Below are 20,993 nucleotides of genomic sequence, written 5' to 3' on the forward strand. Positions count from 1 at the left end.
GTCCCGGTGCAGTGCCCGGTGCCCGGTGCAGTCCCGGTGCTGTGCCCATGGCCGGTGCAGTGCCCATGCCCGGTACAGTCCCGGTGCAGTGCCCGGTGCCCGGTGCCCGGTGCAGTGCCCGATGCGCGGTCCCGACGCGCCGCTAGGGGGCGCCGCCGCGCTCTCCCGCAGCGCCGAGCGGCGGTTGGCGCCGGCGACCCCTCGGCTGCTTCCGGAGCTGCTCGGGCGAGGGGCGTGGCCCCGATCGCGGCTGGCGTCTGGGGGAAGGGGCGGGGCCGCCGAGGCTTCGGGGAGGTTCGTTCGTCTCCGGCATTTGTCGGGTCTTTCCGGGGCGGGTTCGGGCCGTTCCGGCGGCGCTCGGGCCCTTTCCCAGGCTGCCGCCGGGCTGGGAGGCAGGAGCGGGCTGGAGCCGAGCGGCGGCGGATGGGGCCGGCGGAGAGGTGGGACGGGGCCGGGGGTGAGGGGGCCGGGACCGGGACCGGGACCAGGGGAGAGGGGGACCGGGATCGGAACCGGACCCAGGGCCTGGCGGGCGGGCCGGCGCCGGGACCCGCGGTGAGCGCGGCCCCTCAGCGTGAAGCTCCCTGGGGGCCCTGGGTGGGAGCTCCTTGCCGGGCCCCCCGGGCCGAGGCTCTGTCCCCTCCCCGGGGGCAGCACCGGGGCTGTCCCCGTCCCCCTCCCAGTGGTGCCAGCGCAGAGTGCCCCGCTGCCAGGGCAGCGTCACCCCCCGGGCCGTGCCGCCCCCGGGCTGGCCCTGTCCCCCCGCCCTGAGGTGCCAGGGCAGGCCCCTTGTGCCCGAGCCGTGCGTCCCTCCCCGTGGTGCCAGAGCTGTCCCTGTCCCCTCCCTGTGCAAGGGCTGCACCCCCGACCCCCCCAGGCTATCTCCATCCCCAGCAGTGCCAGCATGGGGACCTGTGTGCCATTCCCCCTGCAGTGGTGCCAGTGGAGGGGGACCCCCCCCTTGGCAGGGTGCAGCCCCCGTTGCCGGGGGTCCTGGGCACCCTCTCTGGGTGGCAGAGCTGGAGAAAAGCAGCCTGTCAGGACTGCACGGCTCCAGCCTGGGCTGAGGGCTTGGCCCCACCGGGGTTCTGCCCCAGCAGACCCCAGGCTGGGGCCAGACGGCCCAGGGATGCGCCTGTCCCTCCGGATGTGCCGGAGTCCAGCCGGGATGGCTGTGGCTTTGTTGGCTCTGGACACAGTTTACCCCCAAACCCTGGCTCTGGGACGGTGGCCAGCCCACCTCTTTCCAGTGAGGTTCGTGCCCTGCGTCTTTTCTAATGCTGGGGATGTTTCTCAGCCTCTTGAAGAAGCAGCTTCCCGTGGTGACATACCTCCCAAACTGAGGGTCCATGTTCAATGGGAAATAAAAGCTGGGGGGAAAACCCGTCTAAAATGAGCTCTGCGAGAGCTGCAGAGAGCTGGAGTGGCAGCAGCATTGCGCCTTTCGGCACTCCTGCCCGGCATGGCAGAGGACTGGCCACCTTCTCCTTCCCATTAATGCGCGGCTATTATTTCCCAAGCAGCTCTTGGAGCCACTGGGGAACTGGCCCTGTGACTTTCTCTGTGAGAGCAGAGAATGGAGACAGCTGAGTAAATATAGCCTAAATCACTGCTTTCCTGGCCATTCCCCCGCCCTTCCCTAACATGCGAAGGGCTGGTGTGTCCCCAAGGCTGGGTTGGCCTCTGCTCTAGTCATCGACTCTTCCATGATGTGGGAAAGTCCAAGCGATGGTTTGGTTTCTTTGGTGACTCTCTTCTCTGACGTGGGCAGATCGTGCTTTGATCTGCCCGTGCGGTTCACAGCGAGGCTTCGGTCCTCCTGAAGGTGATCGCTGCCCCAAACCCTCAGTTTTTAACTCGCTAGAACAAGGTTTTAAGCACACAGGAAAATCCTTTCTGCCCGCAGTTGGGTCTCGCTGGACAAAAGCTCTGGGTTGGAAGAGAAACCACGGCTCAGCTGGAATGCGGCGAGGAGCAGAGTGGTTTGCGGAGCCAGCTTGGAGCTGTGTCAGAGTGCCGGCGCTTCGCTCCGAGTGCTGGGGTGTGTTTACAATGAAAAAGAGTATTTATAATATTGAGGGCTCTTTTAATTCCTCTGGGAATATCTGGAGCCGCAGCTTGGAGCTAAAGTAACCGAGTAATGGAAGATAAAAAGCAAACAGAGGAAGGGACAGTGGATTTCTCAAGTTAGAAGGTCTTGCCTCTCTCAACCAATACCCGAATAATGCTGGCCTGTAGCGTGGTTGCTTCTCACCTTGTAGGTTACTTCATGTGATTGCTGCGCTGTGCAGAGCTGCTAATAAATTGTCATTAAAATTTCAAATACCCCAGAGAACGTGATTTTAAGCAGATGAGTTAGCAAGAACAGTTGGAATTTTTTCATGTATGCAATTTTTTTAGAACTGTGATTTTTGAGGGAAGTAGCCAAAATACAGCTCCTGGGTTTGTTTCTGAAGAAGAAGGAAAAAAAAAAAAAATAAACCCAGCCCCATGAACGCTCCTAAAATGGAAGTAGTGTGTTCTTGCTGCTTGGGGGCTGGTGTGAAGGAAGCCTGGAGTAAAGGGACAGTGCTGGCATAGGGCGCTTGGTCCTTCGCTTGGTGCCGGTGTGTAAAAGTCTCCAGCCAAGTAAAAGGCTCTTGTGATGAGGAGGAGAAAGTCCCTGAAGTGGGTGAGACAGGACAGGCTTCAACTGAAGCAAGAAAGTCCGGTGTCAGGAGAAACCTCCAGACAGTAAGAGAAGTCTTGGAGTAGGTCTGCAGATTGCCCAAGACGCGCTCGGATCGTCCAGCCTTTGAGGAGGAGGTCGCTGAGACCTCCAGTTGTCTCTCAAAAATGAGGTAGGTATCGGTCATCCCAAGGCAGGGATTTATTAGGCTCCTCAGATCCCTGCTAACCATAACATTTACTTTTTCAGTGAAATGTTTCAGTTATTTCTTCACTTCTTGGGTTTCAGCAAATAAAGCAAAATATTTAATGAAATGTAAGTCTGAGCAGCAAATGCTCTGTATCCTCGTCAAAGGGCAGCTGGTGGCCATGGGCAGGATGCTGCTACTCCTTGGGCTCTGTTGCCGGCTGCATGGGAAACATTTCTTGGTGAGAAAAGATGTGAAATTGGCCTCGGCTGCCCTGGGCTTCTGCTGCGATGTGGTTGCTCTCAGGACAGCGGGCCTGGCTTGGGCACAGCTCACGGCATAACTCAGCTTCCCTGCTGCTTTCCCCTGTTCGGAGGGAAATACCAGCCGGTTTGGCAGCTCCGTGGCCATCACCAGCCGGGGAGTGTGAGCCCCCGGCGCGGCTCCGGCTCTCCCCCGTCCTCTGGCCGCTTCCCCGGGGGCAGCTGGTGGAGCATGTCCAGCTCCGCTTCCCGCCCGCGCCAGCTCCCTGTGGGCTCTCCCTGCTCGTTTCTCCGTGGCTTGTTGTGGCATTGCCACCTCCGCCGCGGCCTCGCTTGTGGCTCAAGCCTCGTGAGTTGTCATTCAGGCTCTTCGGCAGGGCCAGGGAGGGAGCCGGCCCGGGAAGCTGCCCAGGAGCACAGGGGATTGCTGTGCTGTCTATCCCAAATTATAAATCAGGGGTTCCCAAGCTCTCACCCTCTCTGCCCCGGTGCTGCTTGGTGGTTCGGGTGCTTGTGGGCGCAGCGTGACCCACAGCATGCTCGGCACTGCCGGCTTCTGCCACTCTGGCAGGGTGTAAGGCCAGCGGAGCTGCCCTGGCTGTGTAGGTCAGAAAGACTCGATGCAGCAGCAGTTGTCATGATAGGGCACGATGTGGCAGGCTGTTCCGTGTCCATTTTTATTTCCATCCCTAGTTGCATTGTCCCATTTTCTCTTTTTATTAAAGGAAAGGTTTGTTTTCATTGTTTGTAACCCATTAACATGTAGCGTTTTGCAGTTCAAAACTTGGTTTGGTAGTTTTTTGCTCACTAAGGATCTGATGTAACTTGGAAAGATTCGAGCTGTGTAGGTTGTTGTAAGCATATTCTTCTTTTAAATATTTTTATGCATTCTTTCACCTCACTGGAGGGAAAGTAACGCTCAGTCTTGTTTCAAGTCAAGCTGCACTTTGAACTGCATTTGGAACTGGGTTAAAAAGCACAGGAACCACATTTAAAACGTTAAGATGCTTTTATTTATGTGCTGGGCACACACAAAAAGACTTGTAATGTGTTTTTTGTTTCAAACCAATGTATTAAACAAAGAAAGTATTGACAGCAGTTAATGAATCGAGGGATTGTTTCTGGGCACTGAGATAGATTTACCAAAGGTATTTAGATGTCTGATGCATGGGATTTTCAGAGCAGCCTAAGCAAGTGCTCGCCAGCGCGGACACACGAGGTTCCTCTCCAAGAGCCGAGCGAACCTGGAGCCGGGCCCAGCTGAAATCTTTTGGCAAGCTGCTCCCTCTCTCCTGCGCACGCAGAGCCCCGGCTCGGAGGTGTGCTTCCAGCCGACAGGCTCGTGCGTGTCCCAGGCTCTCAGTGCTGCCTTCCCCAACTCGCCTTCCCTCCAAAGAGCTGGTTAAGGGCTTTGGGAAGTCTGCGTTCCCTCTCCCCAAAGACACGCCGATTCGGTCAGCTGCTCTCTGTGGGCTGCAGAGCTTTCCTGACCGGTGGCTGCCGTCCCGCACACGCAGCTCAGCCTGGGAAGCTGCTCGCTGGGTCCGTGGCAGGACAGAGGACAAGTGTTTCCCTTGGAGAGGACAGCGCTGGTGTTAGCCATGTGGATTTGGGTTTTCCGGGGGGCTCCTCACCCCCATTTGTGGGCACTTGATCCCCATACGGGCTGAGCGTGGGGAAGGCAGGTCTGCTCCGGGACCAGGCTGTCTCCAAGTATCTTTTTGCATGCCCAGTGACCCTCTGGGATGTGGATAGCAGAGTGGCACAGACCTCTGCGTTCCCACCGCAGGGAAGGAGGCTGGAAGGAGTCGACAGAGCAGGAGCTGTGGGACCTGCTCTTTGGAGAGACTCGGTGCTCCGGAGCAACTCTCTCCTCTTCCCACCCCTCCACGCAGGTCTGCTTTTAAAAGCTACTGAACAAGTTTGCCAGGGCTGAGCGTTTTGTCCTTCCAGCCTCTTTGGCTGCACCGTCTTGTCTGAGGCACCTGGAGTCAGGGCTGGATCTGCGGGTGGAAGCTGGGGAGGTGCCTGCGGGTCCCCCGCTGGGTTTGGGCTCTGCTGCCTTGGGGTGCGTTATGGGGTCTGTCCTCTCCAGGAGGAGCGGGAGCTGCTGGTGCCTTTCCCAGCAGGCAGCAGCCGCTCGGGCTCCTGGCAGTGCCCCCGGCATTGCCGATGCAGCTCGGTCAGACCCTGACAGGCAGCGTTCAGAGGGGCGAGGGGCAGGCAGTGAGCCTGGTCATAAATCTCTCTTTATATTCTGGATTATGAAGTAATATTTTCCTGGCTGGGGCTGGTTGGATTGGGGAAATGCAGGCTCTGCTGCGAGTTCCCTGCGGCCGTCATCCCGGCACAGTGGGAGCTTGCACAGCGGCTGTGCTGGGATGCGCTGCTTCTCCCACAAACATCCCCCCGTCCCCAGGGTCTTTCCATGAGTCCTGCAGCCTGGTGTTGCTCCTGGAGCTCCAGAAAAGTTCTCCAGCGACCTGGATCAGGCTCAATCCTGTTCCCCACCCGCCAGAGCCTGGCTGCAAGTGTCCTACCTCCCCGAGGGCAGTGCCTGCTCATTCATGGTAAAGACAGCCCAGCTGGGACGCTTGCCTGAGCTCAGGCAACTAGCGCGGGCCCCGGCTGCTGCGCAGGTTTTACGTGCCACGGCCTCTTTGTGCCTTTCTTCTTTGTCAAGGGAAAGAGTCCACAGCGTGGTGCTGGGCTGGGGAGCCTGGCTGTGGAGAGGTGAAGCCGGCTCCTCACGGGGGACTCGCACCGATCTCAGACTTTCTGGTAGCGTGCAGGGCTGGTAGCGTGTGCAGGAGGAAAGGGTGGCTTGTAGCTGATGTGAACTGTAACATGTTGCTGGCCCGAAAGGGTTATTTTGAAATACTGCAGATCACCAACGTTAGTGCCTCTTGCAGAGTCCAACCAGCGGTCGGAGCAGCCTTGGCTTCGTGCCGTGCTTGGTTGTGCATTGACCCCACTGGGAAGGGTGCCCTGGCTCCCTTTGCCTCCTCGCCTCCCTCTGCAGAGGCTCCCGCAGCCCTGAGAAGCGTCTTCCTGCTCGCTAATAGTTTTCAGATGAGACTCAAGAGTTTGAGCTGGGTTTGGTGGTTTCTGGGCCAAAACAGCTCAAGCCATTAATAGGACCTGCAGCGTTTCAACAGGCCTAGGGTGTCCCTGGGAAGGCTGGTTTCTGGCTGCCCCAGTGCCTTGTAGGTCCGGTCCTTGGTTGCGTGCCGTGGCTGCGGGAACTGGAACGCTGAGATTTGCCTGGGGGAGGTGGAAAACTGGCCCGTGCGGCCAGGATGGGATGGGAAAAGAGGACGTGCTCGGCTGGTGGGAATGCCCCAGCTCATACATCCCTTCAACAACATGTTATAACCCAGGTTTGTTCTTTTTGGTGGATTTCTGGGCAGGGCAGGCAGCATATTCTTCAATTTCTCTCTGAATAGCTGAAAGGCGGTTAGCAGTTTTAAGCAGACTTGAAGGCTTCTGAAGATTATTTTAACTCAACTCACCTCCATCTCTGCGAAAGGAACCCGTGCCCGCACTTGATGCTGTTGCTGCTTTTGAAAAGTTCAAAAATTTACTTTGCTCAGAGCAAAGCTTTGAAGTGCTGCTCTGTGGGAATGGCAAAAGCATCTCGACAGCGTTTCGCTGAAAGCTTGGTTAACCTACATTTGTGGGCAGCTACCTTCAGAAAATGACTTTGTGGAGGATTGCATGGGTAGACGTAAAGGTGAACTGTGAAATTTAATGGATTTAACAAGGAAAGGTTAAATCTGTTTGTTTTGCTCCTATTCAGGGCCTCCAGCTGGTGGTTGCAGGGTCACCCTTTTCTGTATGCAAAAGTTCCTGCATAAAGGCTGTTTTGTCCCACTTGTTGTCTTCTTGTTTGCATAAGTGCTGCGAGGAGGGTAAGCTGAAGAAGCAGGAGTGAACCTCTTTAAGATGCAGAGCTGGTGCCTGACTGTAGAAGAGAGGAGGTGGTGTTCCTGCCCGTAGCCGCTGGCTCCTCTCTTGCTTTTGGGAGTGTAAATTGGTATTAGCATGTCCTGGTTGGATCCAGGGCTTGGCATCAGCTGGTAGGTAGGAGAGAAACGAGTCCTGCCTCTCTCAGCTGCTCAGATGAACCCCTAGTTTGAATGTTGGCGTCTCAGGAGGGTGCGGGGTGCCTGGCTGTGCACTGACAAGTCGTCTTCTCTTTGCAGGCACTGGAAAGGGAGACGTAGCATGCCACACTGTTCTGGGCTGGAAGCGTGCCGTGCTTTTGCCCCCCGGACTTCAAGAAACCTGCTTCTTTTTTGGTGAAGCGGACCCTTATCTCCTGTTTCTTTGCTGCATGCCCGCTCACCAGTGCTGGATTATGTTTGTCTCCTTCTCCCTTTGCTCCATCATTTGGTTGAATCGTGGTTTCAAGCTAAGGAAAAGGGGCTGCACCTAAGCACGCCGCGGCACCCAGACCAGGCTCCTGGGGTGCTGCTTCAGGCAGAGACGTTCAGAGTGCTGATGGGGGAGAGCTGCCTCTGAAATCCCTCCTTTCCCACCCGAAACACGCTGCCTCACCGTTCAGAGCCGTTCTCCCCACAGCAGAGAGAATGGGCAGCACCGATGGGTTCCAGTACCGCGCGCTCTACCCCTACCGCAAGGAGCGCGAGGAGGACATTGATCTGCTGCCTGGGGACATCCTGGTGGTGAGCAAGGGGGCCCTGCAAGCCTTGGGCTTCAAAGACGGAGATGAGCAGACCCCCAATCAGATCGGGTGGATCCTGGGCGTCAACGAGCGGACCAAGCAGAAGGGTGACTTTCCCGGCACGTACGTGGAGTACGTGGGGCCTGTGAAGATCTCTGTCCCTTCTCACCGGCCCCGAGTGCAGAGACCTCTGCCTGCAACACCAGGGGCCAGCGGCTGCCGGGTGCAGGAGGCTCTGGAGCAAGGTAAGCCCTGCTGCCTGCCGTGTTGCTCTGAGACACTTCCACTCCCGGCGTGCTGCGGACGAGGGTGTGTGAGTGGCTTTGCAGGACAGCGGTGAAGCCCTTGGCTCGGCAACACTGGATTGCCCTGCCAGCAGCAGTGCGGTTGAGTTGCCTGGGAGTTGTGGGCTCACGCTCAGTCCCGGCCAAGAGAAAAGCGCATTGTTCCTCCAGCTTATTGATCTGCTTAGCAGAGCTTCTTGGGGTGAGCCTTGTCCCGCTCTTACCTCTGCAAGATCCTTCTCCCTCTCTTGGCCCATGATCAGCCAGGATCCCCGTGGTCCTTGGTCCCTCTCCCTGCGCCGCTGAGGGTTTTGCCCTGCTCCCTCCCTTTAGGAATAACTCCTGACCTCTCCCAACCACCTCCCTGCCTCTGCCTCTGGAGCGCCTGGGGCATTGCTCCCTGCCAAGAGCCGCTCAGCCCCGCTGAGACACACAATTACTTGTCTCTGGGCAAGAGGAGAAAAGTCAGGGTCTAAAAGAGTACTTCTGAGAACTGGAGCTAATTGCTTGTCTGCCTGGCACCCGTCCCTCCCCGTGGATCGCAGAGCTCTCGCTGAGGCTGGGTAGCTGCCCTCGGGCAGGGCATGGGCCGCCCTGCACCTGCGGCTGCCTCCCAGCCGCCTCTGCGCTTGGCATGGACCCAGTCCAGGAGCCGGGAGAGCCGCCATGCCTCCGTGCTGCCTATAGACCTGTGGCAGCTGCCTTCTCTTTGCCTGGTTTTTTTTTGGTTTTTTTTTTTTTTTTGCTCCCAGGCACATAAGCCCTGTGGCACAGGCTCAGCAGGCCCTGGGTGCTCTGAGATGGCAAACAGGGGTGACAGCCACACTTTGCCTTTCCATGCCTTGCAGAAGACTTCAAGGGTGCACACAGGAAGAGTAGGGTCAGCAGCAGGAGCTGGTGGGCATCAGAGCACGCTCCCGGCTTGCAGCCCTGCATCCTCCCTGTCCCTCTCTGCCTGGGAGCCACGGCTATCCCATCGGATGCTTCTAGCTGTGGGAAACATCTCTGGGGTCTTAAGGAACGGAAAGGAGCCCCTGTCTCAAACCAGGGTGGTGGGGCTGGGTGCACGGCTCCCCGCAGCTGCCTCCCGTGTTCCTGCTCCCAGAGCCGGAGGGGCGGCCCCAGGAAATGTCTCCCCAGGGTGGGAATGCAGCCGGGCTGCGCGTTTGGGTTGGCAGCGAGAGCCGCTGACCTGAGTCATCCCACTCGCAACCTGCCTTTCCAAGAAAGCAGCTCCTCTTGGGAGCCTGGGGCATGCTCTGCGGTGGATGCATCGGCCTTGCCTGCATCCAGCCCTGCACTCCCTCGGGAGCTGTATTTATGCCTTCGTGGGCTCTTTCCTCCTCTTCTTCTCAAGAAGGGCTTGGTGGAGGTGTGTCTGGGTGGTCAAAGCCGCTGCCCTGCACAGGGGTGGGGATCTCTGGGATGTGGAAGAAGATACGTGCCAAAGCTCCTGACACACAGAAAAGACGTGGTTGGGAAAGAAACCAAAAGCCAGCCTGTCTGCATCCTGCCCGGGGCTGGAGTAGAGAGAGGGTCGGGTACCAGGGCGCGCAAAGGGGGTGCCAGCTCCGTCCCTGTCCCCTGTGGGTGCATCCCCACAGCCAGCCCCCACCGTGGGCACAGGCAGGGCCTGCAGGGTGGCAATTCAAACGCCCAGGGCCATTTTACATGCAGCCTGCCAGGATGCTGGTAGGGAGACACATTTTTGCAACTGAGAAACTGTATTTAAGCCAAGCCTGTGTTATTTCTTCGTGGTCTGCGCTTCGGGAGGTGCAGAGATGTCTCCTGGCTGCCTCACGAAGCTCATAGCTGGCGGGATTTCTGCCAGTTTCCCGGGTCCTGCCCTGGCTGGCAGGGATCCCTTAGCCCCCCGGTGTCACACACGGAGCAGGGCCCGTACCACGGCTGTCACGCAGCCCGGGAGCAGGGCTGGCCCTGCAGAGCGGTGAGACCCGGTGCTTTCTGCCGGTGAATTTACGAGCTGCTGGTGTTTGCCTTCCGCAGAAAACGCGAGCGGAAAATGCGGCTCGGAAATATTTCCGCAGCTGCCCTGGCCGTGCTGTGAGCAGCGTTGTTCGCGGCGGCCCAACCCGGAGGCCCGGCAGGCTCAGGAGCCGCTGCTGGCTCCGACACAGGCTGCCTGATAAAAAATGGCAAGCTGCTGCCTGCTGAAGCAGCACATTCCCGGCCGGGCCACGTGGGCAGCACCAGTATTTACTCTCCCTTCAGTCCTTCCCAAGGGTCAGGCTTGGAGCTGCCAACCTGGCAGCTCGCCTGCAGCTTCCCCACTCCGACCAGCACCACGCTGGACCCCTTCCCATACCCAGGGGCTCTTTCTGGTGGGGGATTGCCCCCCCCCCCCCCCGCAGCAGCACAGCCCCTTGCAGAACTGCTGGGTGCCTGCCCCCCTGCTCCATGGCTGCTGAGTCGAAGCACCGACATGAGCTGCTTTGTCTCCCCATGGGTGCGGGAGGCTCAGCTGGGTGCAGAATTTCAGCTTGCTGCGCCTTGTGGTGAGACCACACCGGGCAAGTTCAGGTCAGATCCATGACAACAGAGCTGTGTTTCGCAACGGGGAGCAGCCTTTTGGCTCTGCCTCTCCAGAGTGGAGCGTGCTGGGTGTCCTCACTGACCGTGGGCTCCCCAGGGTCTGCCCGGTGCTGTGGACCAGCCCGGAGGAGCCTCCTGCACCGGCTGGTGCTCAATTGGAAGTGAGACGGGGCCTGGCACCGTTCATCCTTCGGCAAGCCTCCCGCTGGCAGCTGCCCAGACGGGCCTGCGTGCTCCTGCCCCGGCATGCGTCACCCCTCCGGCACAGGGAAAGGGGTGCTCAGAGCTGGGACCTCAAGATCTTCTGGAACAGACAGAGAAATGCCACCCGATGTGGGGCTGTGGATCCCCTGGGAAGGGGGAACCCCGGTCCTGTGCCGCGGGCTGTCCGCGCCCTGTAACAGCTTGCATGGAGGCTGTGGGCTCGCGGGGAGGGGGAGGCAGAGGGCTGGTTTCCATGTTAAACGAGCAATCAAGGGCAGGAATTTGCTGACATGGCGTTCTGTCTGAATCGCTGGATTAATCACAGCTCACCACCGCGAGCGAGCTCTCTGGCCGCGCTCCTCCACCAGCCCTGCACAGCCCCTGTGCTGGGCAGGGAACCAAACCCAGCCTAAGCCCCAGGAGCCCTGGTAACCCCCGGGGTGCCGAGGTCCCCAGGGAGATACGCTCTGGCTCCTAGGCTCTGCAGGGAGCAGTAGGGATCCCCCTATGCACACCCCGTCGGGGGCTCGGAGCAAGGCCGGACTCAACAAGTGCTGTGCCGGTTTCTGGGCCAGCTCGCAGGTTCTCCACGGCCTCCGTGTGGTGTTCGCACGGGCTGTGGCCTCGTGGCAGGGGCCACAGCTTTCCTCGCTGTCGGACGCTGCCGTTGGGAGCAGCGTTGGTTGTGCCCCAGCCCGGCTCTGCTGCAGAGCGTCTGCTGGGAGCTGAGCTGGGGCTGATCCCGTCTCTCCCTCCCTCTTCCCCAGGGTCTCCTCTCCCGGATTTGCAGGAGCAGTTCAGTCCTCCAGAGATTGCACCGCCGCTGCTGGTGAAGCTGGTGGAAGCTATTGAGAAGAAAGGTAAGGGGGGGATGCTGAGCACCGAGGGGCTGATACTCCCAAAACCCCCCAGCGAGGGCAAAGGGGGTGACAGCTGTCTTTAAAAGCTGTTGGTGATGGACCGAGCTCCATGGGCCATGCAGGACATGGCTGCCTGCAGAAGTGGGGGGCCTCCCGCTCTTCCCTGGCTCGAGGCACCGTTCCCCAGGGCCGGGCTTGACCCCGCTGTGCCATCCTGCGCAGACACTTGGGGTGAGGGAGCTGGGTCTGCACGCAGGACGCCTACGCACCCCGGATGGGTGCTGAGGTTTGGGAAGCGCTTCCAGCCCGGATTTGTGCTGTGGGGGGAAAAAAAGGGGCCACTGAACCGGGTGTCCTGGGGGCCAAGGGGGCTGCGGCAGAATCTGCAGGAGGTTGGCTTGGACGCCATCCAGGCCTGGTTAGCCGTGCTGCAGCCGTTGCCCGGCTGGCGTGCGGCTGCCGGGCTGGCACCGAAATGGTGCGTGCGCTGGGAGCTGCACGGCTCGCAGCTAACAGCAGTGTCCCCACTTCCGCAGGGTTAGACAGCGAGATGTTGTACAGGACATCTGGCTCCGAACTGAGGCAAGCGCTGAGAACCGGTAAGAACCAGCTCCGCGTGGTGAGGAGGCGAATCAGCTCAGATGGAGGAGATTAGTGGATGTGACAGCGCCAGCAGTAATGCAATCCAGGCCAGGCTCGCCTGTCCCCGGCAGTTCCTGGCTCCCAGCACGCTGCCTGTGGGGCTGGGCCATCCCCGTCCCCACACATCCCCCTCTTGCGTGGAAGGGACAGGAGAGACAGGGATTCCTGCCACCGTCCGTGGGCTGGAGCAAAGGGACGTGGCACCGGCTTGGAGACTCACAGGCCAACAAGTGAACCCCTGCGCTTGTCTCCCGCTGTCTCTTTGGGGTGCCCTGATCTTGGGGTGCTCTGCTGATGGGCTGGCGGAGGCTTCTCTGGCTCTGTCACGCCACTAATAAGCAGGGGAGGATCTTTCAGCTCAGCTTGGTGGCTGGAGCCTTGGCTCCGCTGTGCCGGCAGCTGATGTCTCTGCCGGGGAGCCTTCGGAGCTGTCTGCCTCTCGGCTGGGCTTGAGCCTCATCCAGCACCACGCTGGCTTGTCCCCTTCCGCAGACGTTCTTACAAACCCCAACTACGCGGTGCTGTCGGTTCTGGCTGCGCTGCTTTTGGGACAGGCTTTACGTGCTGTCCCAACAGCCTGCGCCTTGCGTTCGTGGGACAACATGGTTCGAGGGAGACATTTTCCCTGTTGGGTTCAGTGTGCGGCTGGTCGGTCTGCGCTTGTCTCTACCAGCAGCAGGGAACAGAATTGTCACACAAGTCGTGCGTGCCCAGGATTTCTGTGGTAGGGCTCAGGGCAAAGGGTGCGGGCACCCAAAACGACCTCTGCCTGCTCCTGGGGGGGACCTGCCTGCGTTCCCAGAGCCAGGTTGTTTCTGGGGTGCAGGGTGCGCTTCTAGGCGTCCTCTGTTCTGTGGGCTGCCGAGGGCTGCCTGAGCTCCCTCACGGTGCCGGGCTGCCGTGTCCCGTCATAGCTGGCCAGGTGATGCACGGTGGTCTCTGGGATGGGTGCTGGCAGCACCGGAGCTGCCGGCTGAGTGCCCGGTGCTGTCCCCGCCACCCATGAGAAATCTGTGCCCTGGCAGATTGGACCCTGGGCGACCTGGAGCCCTTCGACGTGCACTCCCTGGGCGAGGCACTGCGAGGCTACCTGCAGGACCTGCCCTCCCCTGTGGTGCCAGTGTCCGTGCACGGAGACATCCTTCATGTCCTGCAGGGTAAGGGCTTCCCCTGGCCGCGCTTGGGAATGGGTGGCGGGGTGGGACGGACACATTTGGGCTATCAAAATAAGTCCTGTGCCTATGGGATCTGGCACGTGGCCCTTGCTGCCGACAGCGCTCCCACGCTGTGATGCAGCCGGAGTGTGGAGAGCAGTGTGGGTTGTCCCAGCCTTTCCATGGTGTCTTGTTCTCTCCCCAGAGATCCCTCAGCCGGAGAATTGCCGGAAGCAGCTGCTGCTGGCCCTGGAGTCGCCTGCGGTCCCACTCCAGAACACGCTCACCCTGCAGTTCCTGCTCCGGCATCTGGGGAAGGTATCGCAGCAGGCCGAGAGCAACAGCCTCCACCCTCGGGCCCTGGGAGAGATCTTCGGCCCCCTTCTCCTCCGGCTGCCTGGTGCCAGGTACGTGAGGCTCTTTGGTTCCAGACGTGTACCAAGCGTCAGCCGCCGTGCCTGCCAGGACGAGGAGTCCAGCCTGTAACAGCAGGTCTGCCCGCAGCCCCTACCTCGCTGCGCGTGGGATTAAACTGCTGGCAGCACGCAGAGGTGGGACTCCAAGCCAGGGCAGAGCCCTTGCTTCTGTGTCAATCTGGGATCTGGCAGCTGGGCTGTGCACTGGGATGAAGTTGCACGGGGGGCACGGGAGCAGTGCCAAGTTCTCCCCCACAACCGCTGATCTTGGCTTCTCTCTCCCTGTAGCCCAGAGCTGAGCCCTGACTTCTCCGTGCTGTTTCTGGAGATACTTCTGCAGACGAAGGAGTTGGAGCCGGAACAGTTGCCTCCAGGTACTGAGATGCCCCTTGGGGCCCGAGGCGCTGGTGTTTGTGCTCTGTGGGCGTGGAGTCTCTGCCCCCGTGAGTGGGTTTGCCGAGGGCGTTTCCGTAGCCCAGCTGTGCCCGGAGGTTGGCTTGAGGCGCTCATCTGCTGCTGTAGATGTGCCTGGAGCAGCTTCTGGCAGCGTGGCAGCCAAGCGGGGCTTCCCAGGACAGTCACTGCAGGGAGGGGGACTCAGTGCTCCGAGGGATTACCCGTGGGGCTCACCCCGCTTCAACCCTCCTTCTCTTACAGCCTTGCCTCCAAAACCACCTAAGCCAAAGCCCAGTGCAGCCAGCTTGGCCAACGGGAACAGCGTGCCCTTGCAGGACGCCGAGTGGTACTGGGGTGACATTTCTCGGTAAGGGGGTGGCTGGCAGCTCACGTCCTGGGTGCCCTGTCCATCAAGCTCTGGGGGGAAGCTCTGGTGGCACCTCACAGGCCATGACAATCATGTTCCTCGTAGGGAGGAGGTGAATGAGAAGCTACGGGACACACCAGATGGTACCTTCTTGGTGCGCGATGCCTCCAGCAAGATCCAGGGGGAATACACGCTCACACTCAGGTAGGGTGTTGGGGTCCCCTGAGAGCCTCCGCTGCTCGGGGGTGGACCTGTCGGCACGAGTGATTACAGCTGCCTGGACGCCCAGACGTCAGTAGGGTGCTGGGGTGGTGATAAGTGCCCTCTCTCCCCTCCCCGCTACAGGAAGGGAGGCAATAACAAGCTGATCAAAATATTTCACCGGGAGGGGAAGTACGGCTTCTCAGAGCCCCTGACTTTCGGCTCAGTGGTGGAGCTCATCACCCATTACCGGCACGAGTCGCTCGCCCAGTACAACGCCAAGCTGGACACCAGGCTGCTCTACCCCATCTCCAAGTACCAGCAGGTGAGGCCCGTGCCACAGGGATGCGGCTGGCCAGCACAGCCTGACCCAGGGGCATTTGCTCGTCCATCCCTGGCCCTTTGGTAGATGACAATGTCCCACCCCTTCCCCCGTGCTGGGACATTCTTTGTGGGGTGATGGGGGGCTGGGACGGGGGTTTCATGGGACCAGCTGCCTTGCTGGGGGGCTGGCGTAGGGCAGGAGCAGGTCCTGACTGAGGCTGTGCGTATGGCAGGACCAAGTGGTGAAAGAGGACAGCGTGGAAGCCGTCGGGGAGCAGCTGAAGGTCTATCACCAGCAGTACCAGGACAAGAGCTGGGAGTACGACCTGCTGTATGAGGAGTACACGCGCACTTCCCAGGTATGTGGGTACTGCCTTCCCCCTGGGCTGCCCTGACATCCCCTGATCGCTGGCAGCAGCACTGCTGTGCACAGAGGAGAGCAGAGATCGGGGGTACCCGTTGCCCCATTTGTCTCCTCCTGGACTTGAGGAGACTCCCCAGAGAACAGGCTTTGAAGAGGGGGATATTTTGGCTGCAGCAAGGACAGAGCTGCTTTGGGGAGGGGGAAAGAGGGGATGCGAATGGGCAGAAACCTGCCCAAATGCTCCCCGTTCCTCAGCTCTCCCCTCCATTTTCAGGAGCTGCAGATGAAGAGGACGGCAATCGAGGCCTTCAACGAGACGATCAAGATCTTTGAGGAGCAGTGTCAGACGCAGGAGAAATGCAGCAAGGAGTACATCGAGCGCTTCCGGCGGGAGGGCAACGAGAAGGAGGTGCAACGGTGAGGACGGGGAGTGCTGGTGACCTGCCCTGCCTGGGGAAGGGCTCTGGGGGCTGGAAGGATCATCCCGGCCCAGCGCAGAGCCGAGGCATGCACAATCCTTGTCTCTCCAGCGGCATGCTGTGGGCTGGAGCTGGCAGGCTGCCTCCTCTGCCTCCCCCACTCTGGCTCACAGCCTAAACCCCCCTCTTTCTCCCAGGATCCTCATGAACTCGGAGAAGCTCAAGTCTCGCATCACGGAAATCCACGACAGCAAGATGAAGCTGGAGCAGGACCTGAAGAAACAAGCCTCGGAGAATCGGGAGATCGACAAGCGCATGAACAGCCTCAAGCCAGACCTCATGCAGCTGCGCAAACTGCGGGACCAGTATTTGGTGTACGTAGTGCCTGCCCGTGCGGAGGGCTGGGAGCGGGGCCCTGCTGCCCCTCCAGCCCGGCCGGGAGCGATCCAGCTGGCTCCTTGAGGGCTTTGGAGCTTGTCAGACCGGCTTGTGGGCTGCTCGGTGGAGGAGCGAGCCCTGCAGCATGCAGCCTCGGGGCACGGTGGTCCCTCAAAGGGGACGGCTGCTGCCCTCTGGTGATGGCTGCGCGGGTGGATGCCGCAGGCCACGCACGCTGCCTGCGCTGAGCTGTGCCTCTCCTTCCCCAGGTGGCTGACGCAGAAGGGTGCCCGGCAGAAGAAAATCAACGAGTGGCTGGGCATCAAGAATGAGACGGAGGAGTGAGTGTCCGTGCTCGTGTGTTGCGGGACACGGGGGGGCTGCAGGAGCGCAGGCTGCGCAGCCGGTTCTGCCTGCTCCAGGGCTGCGGGCGAGTCCCATCTCCCTGCCTGGGAGCTGAGGACGCCTTTCCTGCCGGAAGGGGTGACGGCAGCTAGCAGCGGGAGGGGAGATGTGGGGGTCACATCCCCAAACCAAGGGGGTCTGACCGTGCCTGTGCTTGATTGCAGCCAGTACTCCATGATGGATGACGAGGAGGAGCTGCCCCACCACGAGGAGCGGACGTGGTACGTGGGGAAGATCAACCGCTTGCAGGCAGAAGAGATGCTGTGCGGCAAGCGGGACGGCACCTTCCTGATCCGCGAGAGCAGCCAGAAGGGATGCTACGCCTGCTCTGTGGTGTGAGTACCCCCAAGCAGACGCGGCAGGATGGAGTTGGCACGGGCTGTGCTCCCGCATCGCTCTGCCCTTCTCTCGCCAGATGCTGGAGGGTGGTGGAGGTGTCAGCTGGCAGGCTGGGCTTCCCCGAGGTCTCCCGTCTGCCTCGGCTCCTCCTGCCAGGGCCAGACGTATCTTTGGGCTGCTTCAGCGACGCCCGCTTGCGCTCTGCTGTCCCTATCCCAGCGGGGCTCCCTCGTGCTGCGGGGCTCTGGCGTGCCGCTGACCCGTGCTCCCTTGTCTCCCCGGCAGGGTGGACGGTGACACCAAGCACTGCGTGATCTACAAAACGGCAACGGGCTACGGGTTTGCTGAACCCTACAACCTCTACGCCTCCCTCAAGGACCTGGTCTTGCACTACAAGCACACGTCCCTGGTGCAGCACAATGACTCCCTGAACGTCACGCTGGCTCACCCCGTCCTTTCCCAGCCGCCAGCCAGATGAGCAGCCCGTGCACAACGCAACAGCTGCCTTCAGCTTCTCCCCAGGGCGCTGCTTTCTGGCTCTGGACTCTTGCACCCTGTATAGTTGAGTCTCTGTGCTCCTGCCCCTCCAGAGCCTCTGAGATGTCTGTGACCGTTCCTGGTGTCCCTTTTGGTCAGTAGCTGAAACCCACGTTGGCTGATGGGACAAAAAAGCTGGGCTGTTGACTCCCAGTGGGCTCCAGCCTCTAGGAGGTGGGATCCAGTTGCGATTGAATTGCTGTGGGCGAGCACGGCCCCCTCCCCTTCCCCGACAAGCAGGTCAGATCCCCTTCTTGCTGGCAGGTCGCCCCGCTACGCACCACTGTAGAGCTAGGTTCCCGATTTCTCGGTGCACTACGGTGTCGGTCGTCGCTCCGGCCGAGCGGTCGCAACCGCTGCTCTGAGGGAGGGGCTTCCTGGATGCCGGAGGAGGCAGAGGAGGAGACTCGGCTGAGCGGTTGAGCGTGTGCATCCTCCACTCTTGCTTCCCTCGGTGATCTTGCAGGCTGCGGTGGTGTCTGGTACGAGGGGTGCTGCTCTTCCGTGCAGAGACTCATTTAGAAAGGAGAAACCCCATCCTCCGTGGGGCTTCTCGGCCGAGGTCTCCGCTCTGTGCCGTGCCCCACCTCACCGTCTTGTTCCCTAGTGTCATAACCACCTCTTGAGCGTTGCTGTCTGGGGAGGGAGGATCCGGTTAGCGATGAATCTCTCACCTTAGTTGTGCCAACTAAGCTGTGAAATCCGTAGTGGTACCCGTGTTTTTCCTGGCAGAATCTGTGGGACGCACGGCTCGTTGTTTCCAGCTGTCTTTGGTGAATCTCTGCAGACGTAACCCGTTGAAGCTAACTGTAGCTCTGTAAATACGGTTCTTTTCGTAATCGGCTGCTTACCTAGTACTGGTGTTTGCTGAACTCCCACTATGATATGCAAGTGCGCGGGCAGCAGCTGGCCAGGCTGTTGCAGACTCGGGTCCTGCCAGCTGAAGCAGGAGGGGGCCGGAGTCCGACGCACGCTACGAGCCCTACACAAAATGAAGGACCTCTCTGCTGCAGGAGGACGGTATCTCCGCTGGGCCAAGGGCCTTAGCACATAGAAATGTATATGCATGATGTCGAACTATGTATGCAAAGCACTTATAATCATGAGTACTGTATGGGGACTTGGGGTGACAGTGCTGGGGGTTGCTGTAGTGCTGCCCATCACCGCTGGCTGGCGCGGGCAGGGCTTGTTGCGTCTTTTCGGATAATGCTGAGTTCAGAGGGCTCGAGGGCAACGGAGGTGGCCCTGGAAGAGCTTTAAAAGTTGAGGCCATGGTGGCGTTTGCTTTATTGCGTTATCCTGTCTGCCTGGCTTGAAGAAAGCATTAATTGTCCTCTTGATTTGCCAGAGAGGCTCCTTTCCCTTTTGGAGGCCGAGTCCTCAGGATGGGCTGGTGGATGCTGTAGGCTTTGCCACTTCTGCTTTGTGTTGCGACTCGGGCTGCGCTGGATCTGCAGGGTGCTGTGTGCTCGTGCTCTGTCTGCATCCTGTCCTCGACATGCCATTTACGTTGCGGACCTCGCTGTCCCTCCTTCCTCCTCTGCTGCTTGCCTTGCTCCGGGCTGGTCCCCAGATCCTTTTGGACCTGGAATTTCCGGAGCAAACATCCCATTCCCATTGCTTGTGGCAGCTCTCCTATGCTTGACTGTACAGACCCCATTCCCCACTCTGCACGCCCTCTCCGAGCCCTGGGCTGTGTTTTTTGGTTCTGGTTTGTCGGTGTTTGGCGCTCTGAGGATGCGGGGCAGCAGTGCCGTCCCCGACCCGTCGCAGCTCAGGCGTGCGCTCGGGTGCCGAAATGCCGTGGAAGGGGCAGGCGAGGGGTCAGGGGGAGCTGCGGGGCGCACAGCCCAGGAGAGGCTGCGTTCGGCTTTGGGGATCACTTGGGAAAAGCTGTCAGGGATAATTAAGGGAATAGTTTGGGCTCGGACACGTGCGAGGTGAGAGCACGTGGGAATGGGGCAGGGAGGCCTGGTGCTCACAGCCCTCTCTGCAGAGGCCTCCCGGGGTCTGTGGGGTGGCCGGAGGGGCCACGCCAACACCCCGAAGCTTTCTGCCAAGCTCCCGCACCGGTCGCGGTGGCACATTTTCAACCTGGGCACTCCGTGCTGATCCTGCACTCATCCCTGCACTTCCAGCACGTCCCTGTGCCACGGGGCAGGCTGCAGGCAGATGGGATCCTCCAGCCCCTCGCCCCACAGGGGCCACGTCCCCCCACCACCCCACCAGCGTGAGCTCGGGGCCAGTCCTGACAGGGGGGTTTGCTCCCGGCTCACGCCAGGGCCTGCCGAGCATCTGGGAGAGTCTCAGCTTCAAGCCGTCCCTTGTCACCACTTCGCTTGGTGCTTGCCCCGGCTCTGCTGGCCGGGGAAATTCCAGCTTCTCTTGACAGCGCGTTTTTTTATCCTTTTGGCTGAATTTCTGCTGTTCTCCCCATGCTGTCCCTTCCTGCCGCCCAGCCAGAGCCTCTTCTTCCCCAGGAGCGTGGGCAGCTCAGCGTGAGCTCGGGGGGGTCACAGTCACCCCTCTGCACCCCCAGCACTGCCATTCTGCCCACCGGCACCCATCACCATGGCCCGTCCCCGACGGGGCTCTGCTCGCAAGCCCTGTGTACAAAGAGGAGGAAAATACCCTTCCCCGGGGCTGCCTTTCCCTGACGGTGCTTGACGTGGCTCCCTGAAACAGCTTTTCCCTCGTCTCCCCCCGGGGTAGAAGCCCAAGCCCTGAGCTCCCTGCCTGCAGCGCAGCTCCCCCAGAATAAGCTAGTTGTGATTTGTCCTTTGATGCTTTCGCTCGTGCTGTTCGTGCCGCCGGATGAACCCGGTAGCGACGTGTTTCGAGGCCCTGGGCTGTGCTTTGCTGCTTATGACCCCCCGCCACGTCCCCCAAGCCAGCCACGCACCCGTGTCGCGTGGGTGCAACGTGGCTGTTCCTGCTCCCCGGGGCACAGCTCGGGTCTCGTCCCTCCGTGTCCCAGCTTGGGACGCTCAGTGTGACACACACACACACCCCCCCACCCCCCCCGAGGGCTCTCGTGTCACCGGTGGCTTGGTGCTCGGAGAGGACGTGGCCGCTGCGTGAGCGCTCCTGAGATTTTAGTTCCTAGGTATATGCAATAAAAAAATAACTTGCCACTTCAGCTGTTCGTTACCAGCAGTAGTTCTCTATGCTCTTTCTGTTGATGTTTACTAATGTAAACCCAGTATTTGTTACTGTAAGAGGATTTTTTTTTTTTTTTTTTTGTACGGTACTTCAAAAAAACCCACAAAAACAACAAAAAAAGAAAGAAATAAACAGAATTAATGAAACGGCTGCAGGGCTTTCTGGGGGAGGGGGTTATGCCGG

At 60.0% G+C, this 20,993-nt stretch overlaps 1 protein-coding gene across 1 annotated transcript; it reads left to right on the forward strand.

Annotated features, from left to right (window-relative positions):
- The first annotated feature begins 303 nt into the window (after window positions 1-303).
- On the forward strand, window positions 304-20,787 carry PIK3R2 (phosphoinositide-3-kinase regulatory subunit 2). Its single transcript, XM_072845091.1, has 16 exons — window positions 304-440; window positions 7,324-8,050; window positions 11,614-11,706; window positions 12,243-12,305; window positions 13,374-13,505; window positions 13,708-13,909; window positions 14,207-14,292; window positions 14,576-14,681; window positions 14,787-14,885; window positions 15,027-15,207; window positions 15,440-15,565; window positions 15,845-15,987; window positions 16,187-16,363; window positions 16,637-16,708; window positions 16,937-17,107; window positions 17,397-20,787. The coding sequence occupies exons 2-16, from the start codon at window positions 7,711-7,713 to the stop codon at window positions 17,587-17,589; spliced, it is 2,184 nt and encodes a 727-aa protein (XP_072701192.1). The 5' UTR covers window positions 304-440; window positions 7,324-7,710; the 3' UTR covers window positions 17,590-20,787.
- Window positions 20,788-20,993: the final 206 nt, after the last annotated feature.

Source organism: Ciconia boyciana, chromosome 24, assembly GCF_034638445.1.
Source record: "Ciconia boyciana chromosome 24, ASM3463844v1, whole genome shotgun sequence".
NCBI classification, from domain to species: Eukaryota; Metazoa; Chordata; class Aves; order Ciconiiformes; family Ciconiidae; genus Ciconia; species Ciconia boyciana.

Bases quoted from the DNA above. Each gene is read 5' to 3' on its own strand.
- PIK3R2 (XM_072845091.1), top strand. From the start codon at position 7,711: ATGGGCAGCACCGATGGGTTCCAGTACCGCGCGCTCTACCCCTACCGC. The intron at 16,709-16,936 runs GTGAGTGTCCGT...GCTTGATTGCAG, and splicing joins ATCAAGAATGAGACGGAGGA to CCAGTACTCCATGATGGATG. The intron at 17,108-17,396 runs GTGAGTACCCCC...TCTCCCCGGCAG, and splicing joins TGCTACGCCTGCTCTGTGGT to GGTGGACGGTGACACCAAGC.